The following is a 19,639-nucleotide window of genomic DNA, read 5'->3' on the forward strand; positions in this document are numbered from 1 at the left end:
TTTTTTTTACCAACTTAATGCTTAGAATTTTTTTAATAGCTTATTCATTTTTGAAACAGAGACAGAGCATGAGCAGGGGAGGGGCAGAGATAGAGGGAGACACAAAATCTAAAACAGGCTCCAGGCTCTGAGCTGTCAGTACAGAACCTGATAAGGGTCTCAAACCCATGAACTGTGAGATCATGACCTGAGTTAAAGTCAGATGCTTAATGGCTGAGCCACCCAGCACCCCTAGAATTTTTTTCTGAAATCTGTTTTAAAATCTAGCAAAGTTCTAGCCTAGTAAGGTAGTTAATAGGTTACATATTTGAATCTCTCTGACTAAAGATGTTATTGTTAAATTATGAAGATTTTTTTTTTTTTTTTTTAATTTTGCCATGTTGTGTTTATGAGAAGAGTTGATAAGTAGATGCTGGACTCTGGGGCAAAATCTAGGAAATCTCTTTCTATCTCTTTTAATCCAAACATCCAGTAGCAGTTTATTTTCATATGCTCTGCCATTTCCCTTTAAGTTTAAAAACAAAAATAATATTCTAGCTTTATGATTGCTTCTTGCTTCAAAAATATTCTGACTAACCTAGGTTTGGTGAACATGTTTTATAGTGTCTCTCTCATTTCCTCCCCACCCCAAATATATTGTTTGTCCAATTACACAGACACTATAGGTCAAGATTACACAGATGGCATCACATCATCCTTAGACAGTCAAACATGAATGCCACTAGTTGTTAGTGTCTAATGGATATGAAGACACTTGTGAGAATGTAGACAATCTGATCACTGGGTGTTGGGAAGAGCTCAGAAAGAAGCATTCCTGGTATTGTTCAGTCTATAACAATTCAGCAGTTGACATTTCCAAAGAGAGTTTTTGTGTTTTTTACCACAAAATCTAGAGGAGGAAAAAAGGAGAAATGGGGAGAAGGGTCATCAGAGGGTCAAATGCAGTGGGGAGAGTGAAGATAAAGGAAGCCATATGTCTTAAACTGGACAGCGGAATAGAGAAAACAGGATGAGTGGATGCAATGGCAAAATTGCAGAACAACTTAAATAACTAGGGTGTGATTCAATCCTGCAGAGAGACATGGGAAGGGATGATTTGGTGAGCAATAAAGATGCAACAGGGATTGAAATCAGAGTTCAAGTCAGAAGAGAAATTGGGAGGGTAGTTAATACTTTTACTTTCATACATTCCAAATTAAATGCTATACTGAAGCATCTAGACTAAGAGATGGTTGGCAATAAAAGAGAGGACAAAGAATAAAAAGGTGGAGGTGGCCCTGACCTCATGCAGCAAAGAACAGCAACACCTCCTGAATCACTGCTATTACTCTGGGCACCTGTGTTTAATTTGAAGGACTCCATCCCTCTTACATTATGAAACCTAATGAGATCATGGCTGGAGGTGGTATGACTGGACTTTTTGTGGCTGAGTTATACACATTTCTGTTTTATCCCCTAATCTTGGTGATGAAATCACTGTTGCGAATTGAATCAGAGTTTCACTATGGCTGGCATGCAAGTTATTATTCTCAGTACACATTTTCCTCTTTACCAAAAATGGTACTAAGAAGTGGGGATCATGTTCATCTGTGGAAAACAAAATGGAAAGAATATGAAAATTGCTTTAAATCTCCTCTGGAAAATAACTTAGAAAAAACCCACTAATATCAGAGTCTCAGGATTAAATTATCATTCTTTTGGTTAAATGATTAAAATCATTGAATTTTAGGGGCACCTGGGTGACTCAGTTGGTGGGGCGTCCAACTTCAGCTCGGGTCATGATCTCACAGTTCATGGGTTTGAGCCCTGCATCGGGCTCTGTGTTGACAGCTAGCTCATAGCCTGGATCCTGCATTGGAGTCTGTGTCTCCCTCTCTGTATGCCCCTCCCCTGCTCATGCTCTGTTTCAATAATAAATAAACATTTAAAAATTTAATTTTAAGTTGAAAGTGTTCGAATTTTGGAAAGATGTATTTTAAGTTTGAGAAACTGGTTAATTACCATATTTCTAAATGCTGGTTTTTCTCTATAAGGAACAAAGGTCATTGTTGCTCATTTGGCTAACTACAGGCTCAAATTTGGAAACTAGTATTCTGACTTCACTAAGGTACTATCTTCCACATACAAAACTGGCACAATCACATCAGCTCACACTCTTCTATCTGGATAGTCTCTTACCCAAGAAGAGCATGAACATATCCCGTGAAGACAGTTGCATGATTTAGAATCATGGATTGAAGAAAACTACTAGAGAGACCTCATGCCTGTGACCTAGATCCTACTACTTAGCAGGGTTGAAAATGAAATTCAATGGAAATAGTAACTGCTGGGGGATCTAGTCCTAGTTTCAACATTGTTCTTTTCATGACTTTGTATAACTACTATTCCTAATACTAACCTTACTTTCTTCTTCTACAAAACAAAGTGAAATTCCTTGAATATAGTAGGCATTCAGCATGTATTTATTAAATTAAATACAATAATATATTAATCAGCACTCTGGTTGGAAATAATACAACTTCAACTTCAGCAACTTTTTGCACAGGAGAGGATTTGTTGGTTTACTTAGCAAAGCTGGGGGGAAGGGCAACCATAGATGCTTCAGGAATGGCTAGAATCCAGGACTGAAACAGCATCAGGGCCCTCTAGCTCCTCTGTATTCTTTCACATCAGCTAATTCCACTTGACAGGGCACATGGCCACCAGCAGCTCTTACAGCTTTATGCACCTTTGTGACGAGAAGGGAAAGGGCCCCTTTTGCTCTAGTGGAGGTATAAAAGTTCTAAAGCCAAATTCTCATCGGTTTAATTTGTATCTTGATTCACACCTTTGGGCCAAATAATGTGCCTAAGAGAGTGAGTTCTGCAGAAGTATTACATACATACATATACACACACACACATACACACCCTAAAATTACATATATAAAGGTTCATTTATGACTTCAGGGAAAAAAGAGTGGTTTACCTACAAATGTGTAACATGTTCATTTTGTTATTTCATTTTCTTCCCCCATTAGCTGCAAGATGTTGTTTTCAGGAATAAAGGGGTCAAAACAAGGGATCTCTATGTTTTCATTGAGCTGACTCAGGCTCTGCTCTTGGTGCAGGTTTTTAAAGACTCCTGAATCTTCAGGCTTCTCTGTTCCATAAGCATAGTAAAGGCCTACTATCTTCTGCAGAGCCTGACCTTCATTTCTGGAAATCAAAAAACAAATCCCTGGCTCCTTTAATGTGGTTTTAGCATAAAATCCTTGATTGTAGGAGAACCTGCTTCAATCTGATAATAAACAAAGCAATGTTTCTTGTTTGTTGTATTTAGACACAACGTTAGAAGCTTTCTATGGTATGCTAAAGCAAGGTACACTGGCTCCTGAAATCCTGTTATTGTTAGCGTATCTTCTCCTTATGATCAGCATGTCAAGGATGTAGGTTGAAATTGGTGTTAGTGAGATATTCACCCCACAAAATTGTTAAATGCAATAAATCAAGGTCCCTGTCCCCCCATAAAGAGCTGGTTGTTAAACACTTAACATGACTGGGAGCTTGACTGGGAGCTTCATATTTATTACTTTACTTAATCCTCATGGCAATCTAATGACTTACATTTATATTGTTATCTTTATTTTAAAAATGAATTTAGAAGGGCGCCTGGGTGGGTCAGTCTGCTGAACATCCAGCCCTTGATTTCTTCTCAGGTCAGGATCCCAGCATCATGGCATTGAGCCCCACATTGAGCTCAGCACTCAGCATGGAACCTGGTTAAGATTCTCTCTCTACCCCCCTGCCCCTCTCCCCCACTCGCTCTGTCTCTCATAAAAAATTAATTCAGAAAAGGGAAAATATCAATGTGGTTAAAAACATATAGTACATTATTTGTTTGGACCAGGCTCCTGTCTGCTTCAGAGCCCATGCACTACGCTTTGGAAAGCAGGTGACAGAATGTTATATTTTCCTTAGCAGCTCTTCCATTTGTCATTTGTCACATCAACCAACACTGAAAAATGTCAGCTTTTTTAGGGAGAGGATGGTAGTCCACTGGTGAAAATGTTTTCACTCAGCAGAAAATCTCTGGCTTTACTGAGGAAATATTTTTCTGTGTTCCTTCCACTTGTTGCTGCAGGTGGTTCATCGGGGATTGGTTGGAGTGTAGCAAGACTTGTGATGGTGGGATGCGCACAAGGGCAGTGCTCTGCATCAGGAAGATTGGACCTTCTGAGGAGGAGACACTGGACTACAGCGGCTGTCTAACACACCGGCCTGTTGAAATGGAGTCCTGCAACAACCAGTCATGTCCGCCTCAGTGGGTGGCTTTGGATTGGTCAGAAGTAAGGAAATCTGAGGCTGTATGTTTTGAGATGTCTTAACTATCAATACCAAAGCATTTAATAGTAAGGACACCTGAGCGTGTGAGCACCTTAGAACTCAACAAGTAAAGACTGCCTAACAGTGAATTTGTCCTTGTTATAATGTATTGCTGCTTGTCAGGAAATAAGGATTTTCTGGGTCAGGGAAATCAGTGACAAACTAGACATCAATTTGATTAAAAATAAACCTAAAGGGAATTGGAAAGAATAGTATAGTGAGTACTCATATAAGTGGTTTTTCTCTTTTTTTGCTATTCTCGAGCAGCAAAATACGCTCAGGATTAGTGATAAATCTTTTTTCCCCCAGTCATGTTGCAGCCTAACCACATAATTCTTACATATGAATATTTATCAATTTTTTATCACTTATTATATATCTAAATATATTTTATTTTATTTTTTAAATATTTTTATTTATTTCTAGGAGAGAGAGAGAGACAGTGTGAGCAGGGGAGGGTCAGAGAGAGAGGGAGACACAGAATCTGAAACAGGCTCCAGGCTCTGAGCTGGCAGTCAGCACAGAGCCCGACGCGGGGCTCGAACCCAGGAACCACGAGATCATGACCTAAGTGAAAGTCTGACGCTTAACCGACTAAGCCACCCAGGCGCCCCTATCTAAATATATTTTAATTCCTTCTGTTGCATCTGGGCAATAAACACAGAGTTGAGGGTTTTAATATACCAAAAAGTCCAATTTAGCTTTTATCATTAACCTCTGTTTACATGATCAGTCAGGGAGACCTGACTAAGATAATGTTTTTCTGCCTTACGTGTATATAAAGGACCATAAAATAATCCAGAGGTCTCAGAAAAATTGCTTTATGAAAAATGAGGTAAGGGGTAGAGTTAATTCATGACTCCTCATTCTTCATGAGCCGTATAAATGGAAACACTATACCATTCTTCACACTTCCCAAAGAAGAGTTGAATTCTCCTGTGATGTTGGTTAATATCAAAAAGAATGAGTACCTGGCTATATAACTAAAGGTCATTCTTCCAAGTTAACAAAACAGGATGCATTTCCTGCTGGAAACATTGTGGTACTTGCTTTGGGTATTTCCTGTAGACCTCATAAGTTTGTAAAAAAAAAAAAAATTAAATAAACAGAAAACATACATTGTTCCTTAAGAACCCCTGGATATAACTATTCCCCCTATGAATCTTACTGATGGAGTGGCCCTATTTTGGTAGAGGCCTGGGCCTAAAAGAGGGATTGTGTTTAAGATGGTACATGGAAATGGAGATTCTGACTAGTTGTAGTTATCTATGGAATCTTTGGTGGGAATTGGGAGTGTTCTCCCAAGTTTCCTGGCTGTACTCCAGCTTCAGTAATTATATCTGCCTACCTAACTTTTGTGTTTCAGTGAAATGTAGAAATATTCTTTGTGAGTGGTTATGAAAAATAGTATGAACTCTGCTGTTCCCTAAAATTGGGTGGATTAACTCCTAAATTGATTTGGAAGATAAAATTGACTGATAAAGAATAGACATTCTATAGAGTTGTATATATGTTGATAATTATTTTACCTGCATTTCAGTGCCCAAGACCTTCATAGAAGTTCATAAGTAGTCATTGGAAATGATGACAAATTTGTTGTTGGAAAATCATAAAGTGAGAGGCCTGACAACTGGCTTCAACAGTTTTAGGGTTTCAGGTCAAGTCCCTAAGTATAATTTAGTACTAATTAACCACACTGTAATAGGCACTATGAGCAATACAAAGGAATCCCATAAGCTTGGGAAAATAACTATTTATGAATAAACTAAAGAATAACATAAGACAGTGTTTAATAAAATGGTGGATTGTGAGGTATAAATGTATAAATGATATAGAAATTTAGAGCTAAGAAGGTCAGAATAGCTTGGAATAGGATCAGAAAGCTTTTTCATTGAGGTGCCTGGGTGGCTGAGTCGGTTAAGCATTGGACTCTTGATTTCAGCTCAGGTCATGATTTCACAGTTAGTGAGTTTGAGCCTTATGTCAGGCCCTGTGCTGATGGTGCAGAGCCTCCTTGGGATTCTCTCTCTCCCTCTCTTGGTCCCTCCCCAGCGTTTTCTTTCTTTCTCTCTCAATCTCTCTCTCTCTCTCTTAAAATAAATAAATAAATTTTTATTTTTTTTAAGTTTTAATGTTTATTTATTTTTGAGAGAAAGAGAGAGAGAGAGAGACAGTGTGAGCAGGGGAGGGTCAGAGAGACAGGTAGACACAGAATCCAAAGCAGGCTCCAGGCTCTGAGCTGTCAGCCCAGAGCCCGACGCAGGGCTCAAACTCACAAACTGCGAGATCATGACCTGAGCTGAAGCTGGACGCTTAACTGACTGAGCCACCCAGGTGCCCCAATAAATAAACTTCAAAAAAGAAGAAAAGCTTTTTAGTTGATGGGAGCTAAACTAAAAGTTGCAATATAGAATATGAAATAGGAAGAGAATAGGGAAACTGGAGAAGATATTCCTGATAACAAGATAGTTACTTATTCAGAGAAGATTCCTGAAACAACTGAACAGAAACATAAAGATAATGAGGTGAAAGTAGGGTGAAGAAAAGGGTTTGTTTTAAGGAATAAATGGAAAAGAAGATTGCATGAAGTAGTGATAGATAATAAGAAGTATTCAATGTTATATATCATCTTGCTACCAAAAGTGGAGAAAAATGGGGGTGCCTGAGTGGCTCAGTCAGTTAAGTGTCTTTCTCTTGGTTTTGGCTCAGGTCATGATCTCATGGTTCGTGGGTTTGAGCCTGGCGTCAGTCTCTTTGCTGATGGCACAGAGACTGATTAGGTTTCTCTTTCTCTTCCTCTCTTTCTGCCCCTCCCCTGCTCACAGTCTCTCTCTCTCTCTCTCTCTATCTCTCTGTCTGCCTCTCTCTCTCTCTCTCTCAAAATAAATAAATTACTTAAAAAAAAGATAGCTACGTTGAAGCTTAGGACAAAGATTCAGTGCTGAGGGTGTGGTATGCATATGTTGGGACTACCACTTCAAAGAGAGCATTGGTGGCTATTGTCCTCTCTCCATGGACAGCCTAAGAAAACTGTTCAGGGATAAGCATAGTTCAAGAAATGCTGCCATTATCATCTCAGATATTCCAGTTGAATACTATATGTACCATCACCTTTATTCTTTGGATCTTTCTCAGAAAGAAAGGAGTTAAGTTTTATTCCATTCAGTCTTCCCTGTTTATTTTCCAAAGGAGGGGTACACTCTCACACTTCCTTTTTTTTTTTTTTTTTACTTTACTAGGGAGCCCACTTCTTCCCTAGATTGGTTAAAAATAAATGAAAGTAGCATTAAGTGAAATAAATGTCTGAGTAGCTATGGAGAACAAAGTGAGAACAGGTGCCTGTTCTCCCCAGAGGAACGAAATACCTCCTGCTTTTGAAAAGAGAAGATCCTACCATAACAGCAGGCAATGTACAGTCTTTTTTGGTTAGCTGCTGCAAATATTTCACACAGTATTCATTTGACACACCTCTGAAAACTTCCCTTCTCTTTCTGCCCCTTCCCCACTTCCAAAGATCAGCTGTCTGAGCTCTGCTAATCACAAGGGTGCGGTTCAACTAGCGAAAGCATGTTGCAGCAAGAGGAATGTACCCTTTGCCCTTTTCTTTTTCTTTGCTGGCCTCTCTAATATAAAATTTCTATTGTTGCAAAGCCAGGAACCATTTTTAATTTTCTCCATCAGTGAAACCCACCGTGTTATTTTCTTTTGCTTATGGCAAAAGAAAAAAACAAACAAAACAAAACAAAACAAAAGCCAAGTTACCTTGGTAGAAAATGGCTCTTCAGCAGCCTTTTGTGAAACTAATGAAGCCACAGCTTTCCCATTTCCTCTATAATCTAGCCTCACTCTTGGGATCACCTATACTGTGTTGGACTTAATGGTTTTCTGTTTTTGCCCCCTTCTTGGCAAATAACTCTTAGATGCATTGCTGCATACTGTGGATTGGCTCCAGCAATCCTAAGCCGTTCTTTTGATGTATTGGAATAGTTTCTTTTGACTCCCACAGAGTAGCCATTGAAAAAGGTCTGTTTCTTGTACTTACTCTTGGACAAGTGGATGACTGCTGGCATCATACTCAATTGATTTGATAGGAGTTACATTTAGGTAGCATTAGTTAAGAAGGAATGAGGGCAAAGGTAGGGTGCAAACCTACTTGCGGAGGACTGTGCTTTCTTTTAGAAGACAGTTGTGACATCCCCTTGCTTACTTCTAGGTTCTACTCTGGTACTATAACAAAGTGAATTAAACCTGTATCTCCAGAGAGAATTCAGTCTAACCCCAAAATGTTAACATTTCTGTTCTTTACAAGTGAAAGCCAAATTGCTTTCCCTAGTGGGTTTCAAATACTTTTTTCTGCAAAATATGTTTGCTTTTAAATAATAGATCATTAAGTTAAAGCATAAGTACATCTCTCATAAAAATGACCTCCCATATCCCACTGGGATGAAAACAAATGGTCTGATCAGATTTTAAATAATTGTGACATTTTGATTATATGAATAAATAGGAAAAATAGATATTTACCTGCAATAAAGAAAAAGAGTAAAAAATAATTTTACTAAAGAATAAATTTTCTAGGTGCACCTGAGTGGCTCAATCATTAGCTGAGCATCCAACTTCATCTCAGGTCATGATCTTAGGGTTCATGAGACCCAGTGTCACATCGGGCACACTGCTGTCAGAGCAGAGCCTGTTTCAGCTCCTCTGCTTCCCTCTCATTTGTACTCTCCCTGTGCCGGGGTGGGGGTGGGGGGTGGAGGGAAGCATGGATTGTCCACTGAAATCGTATCTTCCACCCAGCTACCTATAGTTTATTGTGAGAACGAATGGGATGGTTTCATCTAAAAAATGAGTTTTATTACTCCTTCAATATCTAATTATTACTAAGTATCAATATTTAATTATTACTAGTGAATTTTAGGGCATAGTAAAAAAATGTGTAAAAGTCTACCCTTTACATGGGTAGAGACCAGTGATTATTTCCAAAGAAGACTGAAGCACTTGTAATTAAGTTAATATCTGTTAATCATATACAGAATCATGACTACATCTTGCTTTTCTAGAACTTCTTATTTTGTCAGATAGTTAAATAGAACTGAAGCTGTCAGATGGATACACATATTTATCTATCAAAAGGCTAGAGAGAGGGAAAGATGAAACATAGGCCAAATAAAGCTGGAAGAAGTAAAAATAAAACCAAACTGAGACCTTTCTGCTTGATGTTCTGCTTGAACATCTCTGACCTAAGGTCAAAAGAATTTACAAGATAGAGTTCTCCTTGAATAAAGCTGGTCTAATTGGCATCCCTATGCCTTTACTGGGTTTTTTTTTACAAGCATTTTTTAAACATTTAAATTTATAATCACCCTTAAGAAATACAATATTTACAGAGACCAGAGTTGAAGCTTTGGGTACAGACATGTAATATTTATAGCTAGATCTGCAGGGGTCAGGGCTGGTGTATTTATTGAATCAGAATGTGGCAGAAATATAGTTTTCAGTCATTCATTATTTCAAGAATTCACTTGATTATCTCTCTACTTCTGGTGTGATGGGATGGAATATCCTTGGCTTATTTAGTGGAGTTTTGGTTGTAATTTTCTAAAATTATTTCTTCAGTAGAAGTCATCATTGTTTGTTCAGTTTTTCGTATAATTTCACATTGTCCCACAGAGGGTTTGTGTCTCTGTACATTTGTTTTCAGAGCTCTCTTCTGGTAGAAAGCTGCTATCTGCGTTTATCTGTACATCTTATTGCTTCATTTTCTCACCTGCAGAGTGGGTGTGGAAACAGGAGGTTTTTGTGAGGATTAGGTAGACTATGACATATAAAGTACTCAGAATACACTGCCTGACACTTAATCAATATTAGCACTGCTTTGTCTCTTTTTGTCTTTTTTTTGTTCTCCCTGTTACTACCATTATTTGTTTTGTTTTGTTTTTGGTTTCCTGGGGACTTGTAGACACAAACGAATGAATTGAGTGTCATGGCTTTGTCTGCCACCCCTAATTGTAAGCAGGACTTTGGCATAGGCTCTTAGCCAAGACTGCTAGATATTACTACATCCTTTGAACAATAACAGAAGCTGCTTGCTACTGGAAAAAGATATTTGAATAAGCAAGAGGCATATGCCCCCAGCTTTAATACACATATTATGCTTTTAAAATGTAAAGGGAGAGGAGAGTGGCACAAGTGCATTTATTAACAAATGTTCCCAATATGAGAACTAATCATAACTTAAATACTAAAATTGAATTTCCCATATATCCTACCTTTTTCTGCCTATCTCCCTAAAGTCTTTTTGGATTTTATCTCAATTCATTTTTTTAATAATTAATTAATTAATACTTCTTATGTGTTCTCATGATATCATGATGGTGCTAAGAGCTAAAGTGTGGATCAGAAGGTCTACAATTTAGTTCCTGCTCTACCCCTTGCTATGTATTTAACCTTAAGTTTTCCTTATCTGTAACCATTCTCAAAAATGTGTATAAGAATACTGTATTTGAAAGCGATTGGTGAAGAAAGCTGGAGTAGCTATACTTACATCAGACAAACTAGACTTTAAATTAAAGACAGTAACAAGGGATGAAGAAGGGTATTATATAATAATTACAGGTTCTATCCATCTGGAAGAACTAACAGTTATAAATGTCTACGCACTTCCAGCATAGTGCTGGAAGTCCTAGCATCAGCCCTCAGACAACAAAAGGAAATAAAATGCATCAGAATTGGTAAAGAAGAAGTCAAACTTTCACTTTTTGCAGACGACATGATACTCTGCATAGAAAACCCGGCAGACTCCACCAGAAGCCTACTAGAACTGATCCATGAATTCAGCAATGTTGCAGGATATAAAATCAACATACAGAAATTGGTTGCATTTTTATACACCAATAATGAATCAACAGAAAGAGAAATCAAGAAAGTGATCCCATTCACAATTGAACAAAAAAACATAAAATACCTAGGAATAAACCTAACCAAAGATATAGGAGATCTGTATGATGAAAACTATAGAAAACTTATGAAGGAAACTGAAGAAGACACAAAGAAATGGAAAAACATTCCATGCTCATAGACTGGAAGAATAAATATAGTTAAAATGTCATTACTACCCAAAGCAATATTCAATTGCAACATTCAATGCAATCCCAATCAAAATTACACCAGCATACTTCTCAAAACTAGAACAAACTATTCTAAAATTTGTATGGAATCACAAAAGACCCCGAATGGCCAAAGTAATATTGAAGAAGAAAACCAAAATGGGAGGCATCATCATCCCGGACTTTAGCCTCTACTACAAAGCTGTCATCATCAAGACAGACGGTATTGGCACAAAAACAGACACACAGACCAATGGAATAGAAGAGAGAACTCAGAATTGGACCAACAAATGTATGACCAACTAATCTTTGACAAAGCGGGGAAGACCATCCAATGGAAAAAAGACAGCCCCTTTAACAGATGGTGCTGGGAGATCTGGACAGCAACATGCAGAAGAATAAAACTAGATCATTTTCTCACACCATACACAAAAATAAACTCAAAATGGATAAAGGACCTGAATGTGAGACAAGAAACCACCAAAACCCTAGAGGACAATCAATAAAACTAATAGGCAACCGGGGTGCCTGGGTGGCTTAGTTGATTGGGCGTCCGACTTTCGCTTAGGTCATGATCTCACGGTTCGTGGGTTCAAGCCCCGCGTCGGGCTCTGTGCTGACTACCAGCTCAGAGCCTGGAGCCTGTTTCAGTCTGTGACTCCCTCTCTCTCTGACCCTCCCCTGCTCATGCTGTCTCTCTCTCTGTCTCCTAGAAATAAACAAACATTAAAAAAAAAAAAAAACTAATAGGCAACCAACGGAATGGGAAAAGATAGTTGCAAATGACATATCAGATAAAGGGCTAGTATCCAAAACATATAAGAAACTCATCAAACTCCACACCCAAAAAAACAAATAATCCAGTGAAGAAATGGGCAGGAGACATGAACAGTACTTCTCCAAAGAGGACATCCAGAATGCCAACAGACATGAAATGATGTTCAGCGTCCCTCACCATCAGGGAAATGCAGATCACAACCACACTGAGATACCACATCACACCGGTCAGAGTGACTAAAATGAACAAATCAGGAGACTATAGATGCTGGCGAGGATGTGGAGAAATGGGCACCCTCCTACACTGCTGGTGAGAATGTAAGCTGGTGCAACCCCTCTGGAAAACAGTGTGGAGTTTCCTCAAAAAATTAACAATAGAACTCCCTTAGGACCCAGCTGTAGCACTGCTAGGAATTTACCCAAGGGATACAGGAGTGCTGATGCATAGGGACACATGTACCCCAATGTTCATTGCGGCATTCTCAACAATAGCCAAAACATGGAAAGAACCTAAGTGTCCATCAACTGACAAATGGATCAAGAAGATGTGGTTTATCTGTACCATGGAATACTACATGGCAATGAGGAAGAATTAAATCTGGCCATTTGTAGCAACATGGATGGAACTAGAGGGGGTTATGCTGAGCAAATAAGTCAGGCAGAGAAGGACAAATACCATATGTTTGCACGTATAGGTGGATTAGGAGGAAGTTAACCGAGAACGAAGCGGGAGAAGGGGAAAAATAGTTGGGGAGACGGAGGGAGGCAAACCATGAGAGACTCTTGAATGCTGAGAACAAACTGAGGGCTGAGGGGGGTGGGGGAGAGGGGAAGGGGGGTGGTGGGCATGGAGGAGGGCACTTGTTGGGATGAGCACTGAGTGTTATATGGAAACCAACTTGACAATAAACTATTAAAAAAATAAAGAAAAGAAATTGGTGAACTGTGAAGCTCTAATGAAATGTAAGGTAGTAGTGTTATTAGCAGTAATGATATTAAGAATTCAGAGAGTGGCAGAAATCCTCGAAGGCCTCTTCTTCTAACATTGGTCGATGGTGGAGGAGACTTGGTATGAAGTCGGGAGGACTAGACACAGGTGGGGCAAGCTCAACAGCCTGGAATCTGGGCTTTGTTTGTTCTACAGAACACATGATTGCATGTCTTGGTTTCCCGAATATAAAGTGATAGGATTGTTGTAAGGATTAATTGAGACAAAAGTTGCAAAGGACATAGTGTAAAGCCTAACATCCAAAAAACAGTAAGAGTTAGCCTTACATCTGCCATTTAATAGCCGCATGACTTTCTACCAAGCACTGAGTCTCTAAGATTGTTTTCTCATTTTAAAAACAAAATAGTAATTGCCATCTCATAAGATTTCTGTAAAGACTATGTAAATTATAGCATTTAGCACAACATGTGGTATATATCATGTTTATTAAATGATAGCTGCTATTATCATCATTATTTTTAGTAGTGATTAATTAGTAGAAATGGCAGCAGTAGTGGCATTGTATGTGGCACTGGGCTTGCATTAGAGAATATTGCACATTAGAATGGAGAGATTGATCTGAAGAGGTAAACTTAGCCTTCCTATGAGGGGATAGTAAGCATATTTAAAGTTTGAATTTTTATCTTGAAGACAATAATGAGCCATTGAAGGATTTATTTTTTAAACACAAGAAAATATAATTGATTTGTGCTTTATAGAGTGGAGTAAGGTAAGAGCAAGAAATAAGGAGACCTGCTTGAATGACAGTGCTATCTTACATGAAGGAAATGATGTGAGAAAAAAACAGATGTGAGAGAATGTGGGAGTTGGACTAACAGGACCCCGTGATGATTCTATGAGAAGAGAGAAGAAGCAGCTGGAAAGAAGGATGTTGATTTGGGTGTGAAAAGAAGTAGCAAACATCAGGAATTTGACCACTTTGACCACAAAGTCCCTAACCAAAGCTTCTCCTGGAGCCATATTGGAAAGAACTGGATGTTATCCTCCTTCAAAATGCATCTTATTGAAACTCTTTCTAAGTTGGAGGAAATGTATTCTGTTATTACATTCATGATGATGAAAAGTTTTCATGGGATCCTTGATTTCACCTGGAAAAAAAAATAGTAGTATTTTTCTCTCTATGACACGCCCCAGGCTCAAAGATTGCCCCTGACAGAGCACGGGGTATATATAGTGTTCATTATGATATCCTCATCCCACAACTAGCACATATTGATTTACCTGATTGTAAATGAAAGCCATCCTTCCAGATATAGAACAGTATGTATTTATTGAGTGCATACTCAAAGCCCTGTGCTGAATCCTGAGGGTCAGAATGGGGTGGTGTACAAAGAAAAACTAGAAATGAAATCATTTTAAGGAGCTTATAGTCTGGGAGGGATGATAAGACATGTAAACATGTAATTATAAATAGGCAGATGGTGATGCTGGGCACAAGAGTATATATATTCTACATCTTCTTTTATACTACTTAACCTGTGTTCACATGTATATCTCCTACATAAAACTATGATCTCCTGGAAGGTAGAGAACATCTTATTCACTTTTGTATCCCCTTCCCCTCATTCTAGTTTAGCTCCTGCATTAGATCTGGAACACTTTTTTCTTTTCTTTTCTTTTCTTTTTTTCCTTTTCTTTTCTTTACTTTTCTTTTCTTTCCTTTTCTTTTCTTTTCTTTTATTTTCTTCTCTTTCCTTCCTTCCTTCCTTTTCTTTCTTTCTTTCTTTCTTTCTTTCTTTCTTTCTTTCTTTCTTTCTTTCTTTTGTTGTTGTTCTTGAATAAAAAGTATAGAAACAGGGCTTCAAAACGTTATTGATAAGATCCTCACCTGACTGAGAGGAAGAACAGATTTTAAGGAAGTGTTCAAACATAGAGGGTAGGAAGTTGGAGGACTTTAGTCAGTCACCATGTTTAATAGGTGACTCTAAGAAACAGTATTCCAATTAACCTGGAATAGAGGTAAATAATAGACCTTTGTGACATTGGAAGAAGAAGCATCTTTTCCTCGGTATGAAGAACAGTCTGGTCCAACTAAAGAAGAGTCAAATTCATTATGTTTAAGGAAATTTCTTAGGTACAAGGAAAAGTTCAGAGATTTTCTGTGCAATAAACTATGACCAATTGCCATGTATTATTAGTTACCACACTCTAAGAATACACATCTCAATTAACTTCCAGCTTGCTTCATAAAGATGAGTTCTCATGTCTACTAATAATAAGGATTCTTTTCAGAAGACTACACCCAGCAAGTAGGAAACCAAGGATTCACATCCAAAAATTAGGATTTCTGTAAAGACTATATAAATTCTAGCAGTTAGCACAATACTTGGTATATATCGTGTTTATTAAATGTAGCCAAGGTCAGGGAGGTATCAAGGAAAAAACCTACCCACAATAAAAGAAGAAAATAAGTTAGCCAAGAAAAGCAAACTTTGGATTTAGCTCTTAAAGTCCTTAGGGAAAAAGATAAAAGTACTTCTGCTTAAAAACTTAAGGAGTTTTCAAATCTGAAAGACTTTGACCAGAATTTTGTCTATATGCATATTGTATACCCAAACACATGTACTTTAAGAAAGACCTTCCTCATATTTTCCTCTATCTTTCAACTGCCATGATTCATTAGTATTTGTTTTATTTCTAGTGCACTCCCAAATGTGGTCCAGGATTCAAGCATCGGATTGTTCTGTGCAAGAGCAGTGACCTCTCTAAAACATTCCCAGCATCACAGTGTCCAGAAGAGAGCAAACCCCCTGTCCGTATCCGCTGCAGTTTGGGCCGCTGCCCTCCTCCTCGCTGGGTGACTGGAGACTGGGGCCAGGTAAGGTGGTGGGACTAGGGGCTCCTGTTGAAGCAGCACCTTGAGACACTTGAGTTTTCTGATTCAGTCATTATAAGGGCTCCAGAGATGAGAAACACGATATAGAAATCTGGGTATAAGATACAAGTATGAAACAATGCACGAGCAGCAGCCACACATAGACCCACTAGCTGTGTTTCTCCCGCACCCACACACTTCCTACTTCTACCTACTCCTTGGGGCTTACCAATGTAACTTAAAATTAAAAGAGAGATAGTCTGTATGGCCAGATATTTGAGCAAGCTAACAAAACTTTGGATTCTAGTCCCAAATCTTTCAACTACTTCAAAAACAAATTTGTTGATATCAGTGTCTTAACTTTCCTACTTGCAAAAGTGGCTGCTCTTAACTTCACAGAAAAAGTATGGGCATTCTAATTAGCTTGATAATGTGATTGGCAATCTTTGAAATATTATTAGTATCTACTCTTCAATGGATTTATCTGATGGATGTCATGAATTCGGAAGCCAGTATAAAGAGCTTTTGGTCTATTTTTACGTGAGACTCATTTGCATTTTGTGTTCTAATTCCTATTTTTTCTTTCTTCACTCTCACTTACTTTTAAACTGTGTTATCTTGGTGAAGGCCATCTTAAATCCTTAACAACAAATTGATATATTTGGATACAAGGAAAAATGAGTATTATTCTTTTGGATGTCAAAAAGGAAATCTATTAGGTTACATTAAAAATAATGTTCCAGAAAGGTAATACTTAGACAATCAATGCCTTTTTCCTGTGGTTTTATAATTAACCATGTAGCTAGTTGTTTTATAATATCTGAGACCCAAAATAAATCATGGCACATAACTATACCAGTATGATTTTGTGTAATCTCTAGACTGGCTGGACCTGTCATTACTTATTAAAAATGGCATTTCGTAGAAGTAGTTAGCAAAATTCTGGCCAACCCTCCGTATTTCTACAGTATAGCAGTATGTAGAGACCTCTTTCATTACAGCTGGGAAAGGGCAAAGGTTTTCAGTCTCCATTGAAGCAAATGAATATATTTGCTCTGTGCTCAGCCAGCCCTGTGGGGAGACAAAATCAGTGTGATCTTAAAATAATTAACATTTGCATGTGTATAACAAATAATACGTTGCATTTGTATAGCAGTATTTAATTTATAAGGTACTCAAGGGGTAGCCACATGATAGGCATTGTAAGCAATTATGTGTTTCACTGTGGAAGTATAACAGTTTCAAAATATGGAATTGATAGGGTGTTAAAGAATCGGTACAGACATGCTCTCATAATTTTGATTTACATATTCTTTGTTGCAACACACTGTTATATAAAGGTCAGCTGAAAGTTTTTGCATGTTAGTGATTTCACCAAATTTGCAGTAATCAATTTCGGATTATTCTTTTAAATGTTGTCAAGTCCTTTTCTTGTCATCTATGTTTTAAATTCAGTTTACTAAAATTAAAATTAACTGGTAAAAATATTTTTTCAAAGACATTTCAAATACACTTTAATACATTTCATGGTGCATTTGATTATCATTCTGTATTTAGAATTTTTTTTTTCTGCTGCATTTCTTTTTTTTTTTTTACAAATAGTTTATTGTCAAATTAGTTTCCACATAACATGTATTTAGAAATTTTAAAATAAAAGTCTCTATGAATATCCCTGCAGGTCCTGTAAATGTTTTGAGAGTTTTTACAAACAAATGCAATAAGGTCTCAGTTTGTTAACCTTGTAAGTATCACTGTCACCTGTCTTGGCACTGGCTAGCTCATCTCCTTGATCCCTGATCTCACAGGCTTTGTGGGCATTCTGGGTGGCAGACCCAAAGAAAGATCCAGCTTCATGCTTTAGCCCAGACAGCTGATCAGTCTCCCCTGAATCTAAGTTACTCAGAGAATATTTTCAACTCTAAAGTAACTAAAGCCCTGAGTAGATGAAAAAGGAGGAGACATGCTACTAGGCTCGCATTTGTGTGACTGCCAATACGTTAGAAAACTCAAGGTATTTATTTAAGCTTTTTTTTTTTTTTTTTTAAACTGGTCCCCATCACTAGCCCACACAGCATTCACAGCTATTGTACTGAATTCCTATTTTGATCAGATTCACAGCACTCCAGTAGACTATCAGATTATTTGCCCATAGCCCTATGATAAATAGGGGGCAAAAGTGATGTCCCAGCCCTAGACTCTTCTAATTATTACTTCCTCATGAGGGTTTTCTTATTACACTCCTGTTACAGTTCACCTAATCGGAACTGTTAGAAAAATAGCCCAAGACATCTCTTGTTTTCTAGAAACTATACGGCTTCCATTTTCTAGGGTAATAACATGTTCATTGAATTTTCAAATGAATTCTAGAGTAGAATAACTTAATTATATATCTCTCCAAAATGAACTTCATATGGACTATAAAAGCCAATATATGTGGTATTTGAAAAGATATAATATCTTTTTACCTCCTGAAAATTGTTGAGATTCACATTTTGTTTCTCTCTGTGTCTTTGGGTTTAGTGTTCCGCTCAGTGTGGCCTTGGACAGCAGATGAGGACTGTGCAGTGTCTGTCCTATACTGGACAGGCGTCTAGTGACTGTCCAGAAACTGTTCGGCCTCCATCGATGCAGCAGTGTGAAAGCAAATGTGACAGTACCCCCATTTCCAATACTGAAGGTGAGTTTCCCATGGAGAAAGGGCCTGCGGTCTCAAGCTGCTTGCCTGTAGTGGCTCCCAGGGTCTGAAGAGCCCTGGAAAGCCACCGTTGTAGTACAGTTCACGTAGAGCATTTGTGAAAGCTGCATGTGCACTGGGCATGTGATAAGGAAACCTACATTTTTCCCTGACTACATGACCTTGTTAAGTCATTTAACCTTTCTGGAGCTAAATTAGCTTATCTTTATAATGAGAGACTGGAGTAGGTAACCTCTAAGGTCACATCAACCTAGCACTCTGTGTTTAACTTGTGCCAGAAATACAGAGATGGTGTCTAATGGACTGCACTTTGAAGTGAAAACTTGTTTCTTTTTGGGTTTAACAGTGGATCTCCACCATCATGAAGATTAAAATTCATGCTTGTTGTACATATAATGAAAGCATATATTTGAAACTATTTGTTTCAAATGCTAATTTTCTTATTGTAGGAAAGAAGAAAATGATGATTATATAGCTGTTTATAGAGGAAGACAAAGGTCTTTGCGCTCTAAAATTTCTCTTTCTTATGTATTGAGAAATCTGTTTATTAATAGCAGATGCCAGCCCAAATCTTGAATTTTCTTATATCTTATTTAAACAAATATACTTTGTTTATTCAGTTCGGCATTCATTGAAAATTCCCTGAGTGCCACTAGGTAAGAGGCACTACAACAGAAATCTTGGGAAATATAGAGACAAATATGGAATAGTGAGGAAATTCAGACTGGCTTCTCATATGAAAATAGAGCCATGCCCAAACACATGCACAAGAACATCTGAAGCCACTAATTTAAATTATGTAAGAACCTAGTTATAGGGCTCTGCTTAAAACAAAAGTAGAGAGCTATCCTGAACATAATTTGTTAATGT

The 19,639-nt window shown here is 37.9% G+C and overlaps 1 protein-coding gene across 1 annotated transcript in view; it reads left to right on the top strand.

The window, feature by feature from the left end:
* The window catches only part of ADAMTS6 (ADAM metallopeptidase with thrombospondin type 1 motif 6), a 131,067-nt gene that overhangs the window by 96,996 nt on the left and 14,432 nt on the right, over positions 1-19,639 (top strand). Inside the window, exons 14-16 of the mRNA XM_039255521.1 lie at positions 4,123-4,327; positions 15,901-16,077; positions 18,595-18,751. Coding sequence (XP_039111452.1) covers positions 4,123-4,327; positions 15,901-16,077; positions 18,595-18,751 — 539 coding nt within the window. The remainder of the gene's footprint in view (positions 1-4,122; positions 4,328-15,900; positions 16,078-18,594; positions 18,752-19,639) is intronic.

Source organism: Hyaena hyaena, unplaced genomic scaffold, assembly GCF_003009895.1.
Source record: "Hyaena hyaena isolate Hyena2069 unplaced genomic scaffold, ASM300989v1 scaffold_530, whole genome shotgun sequence".
In the NCBI taxonomy this organism is placed as follows: Eukaryota; Metazoa; Chordata; class Mammalia; order Carnivora; family Hyaenidae; genus Hyaena; species Hyaena hyaena.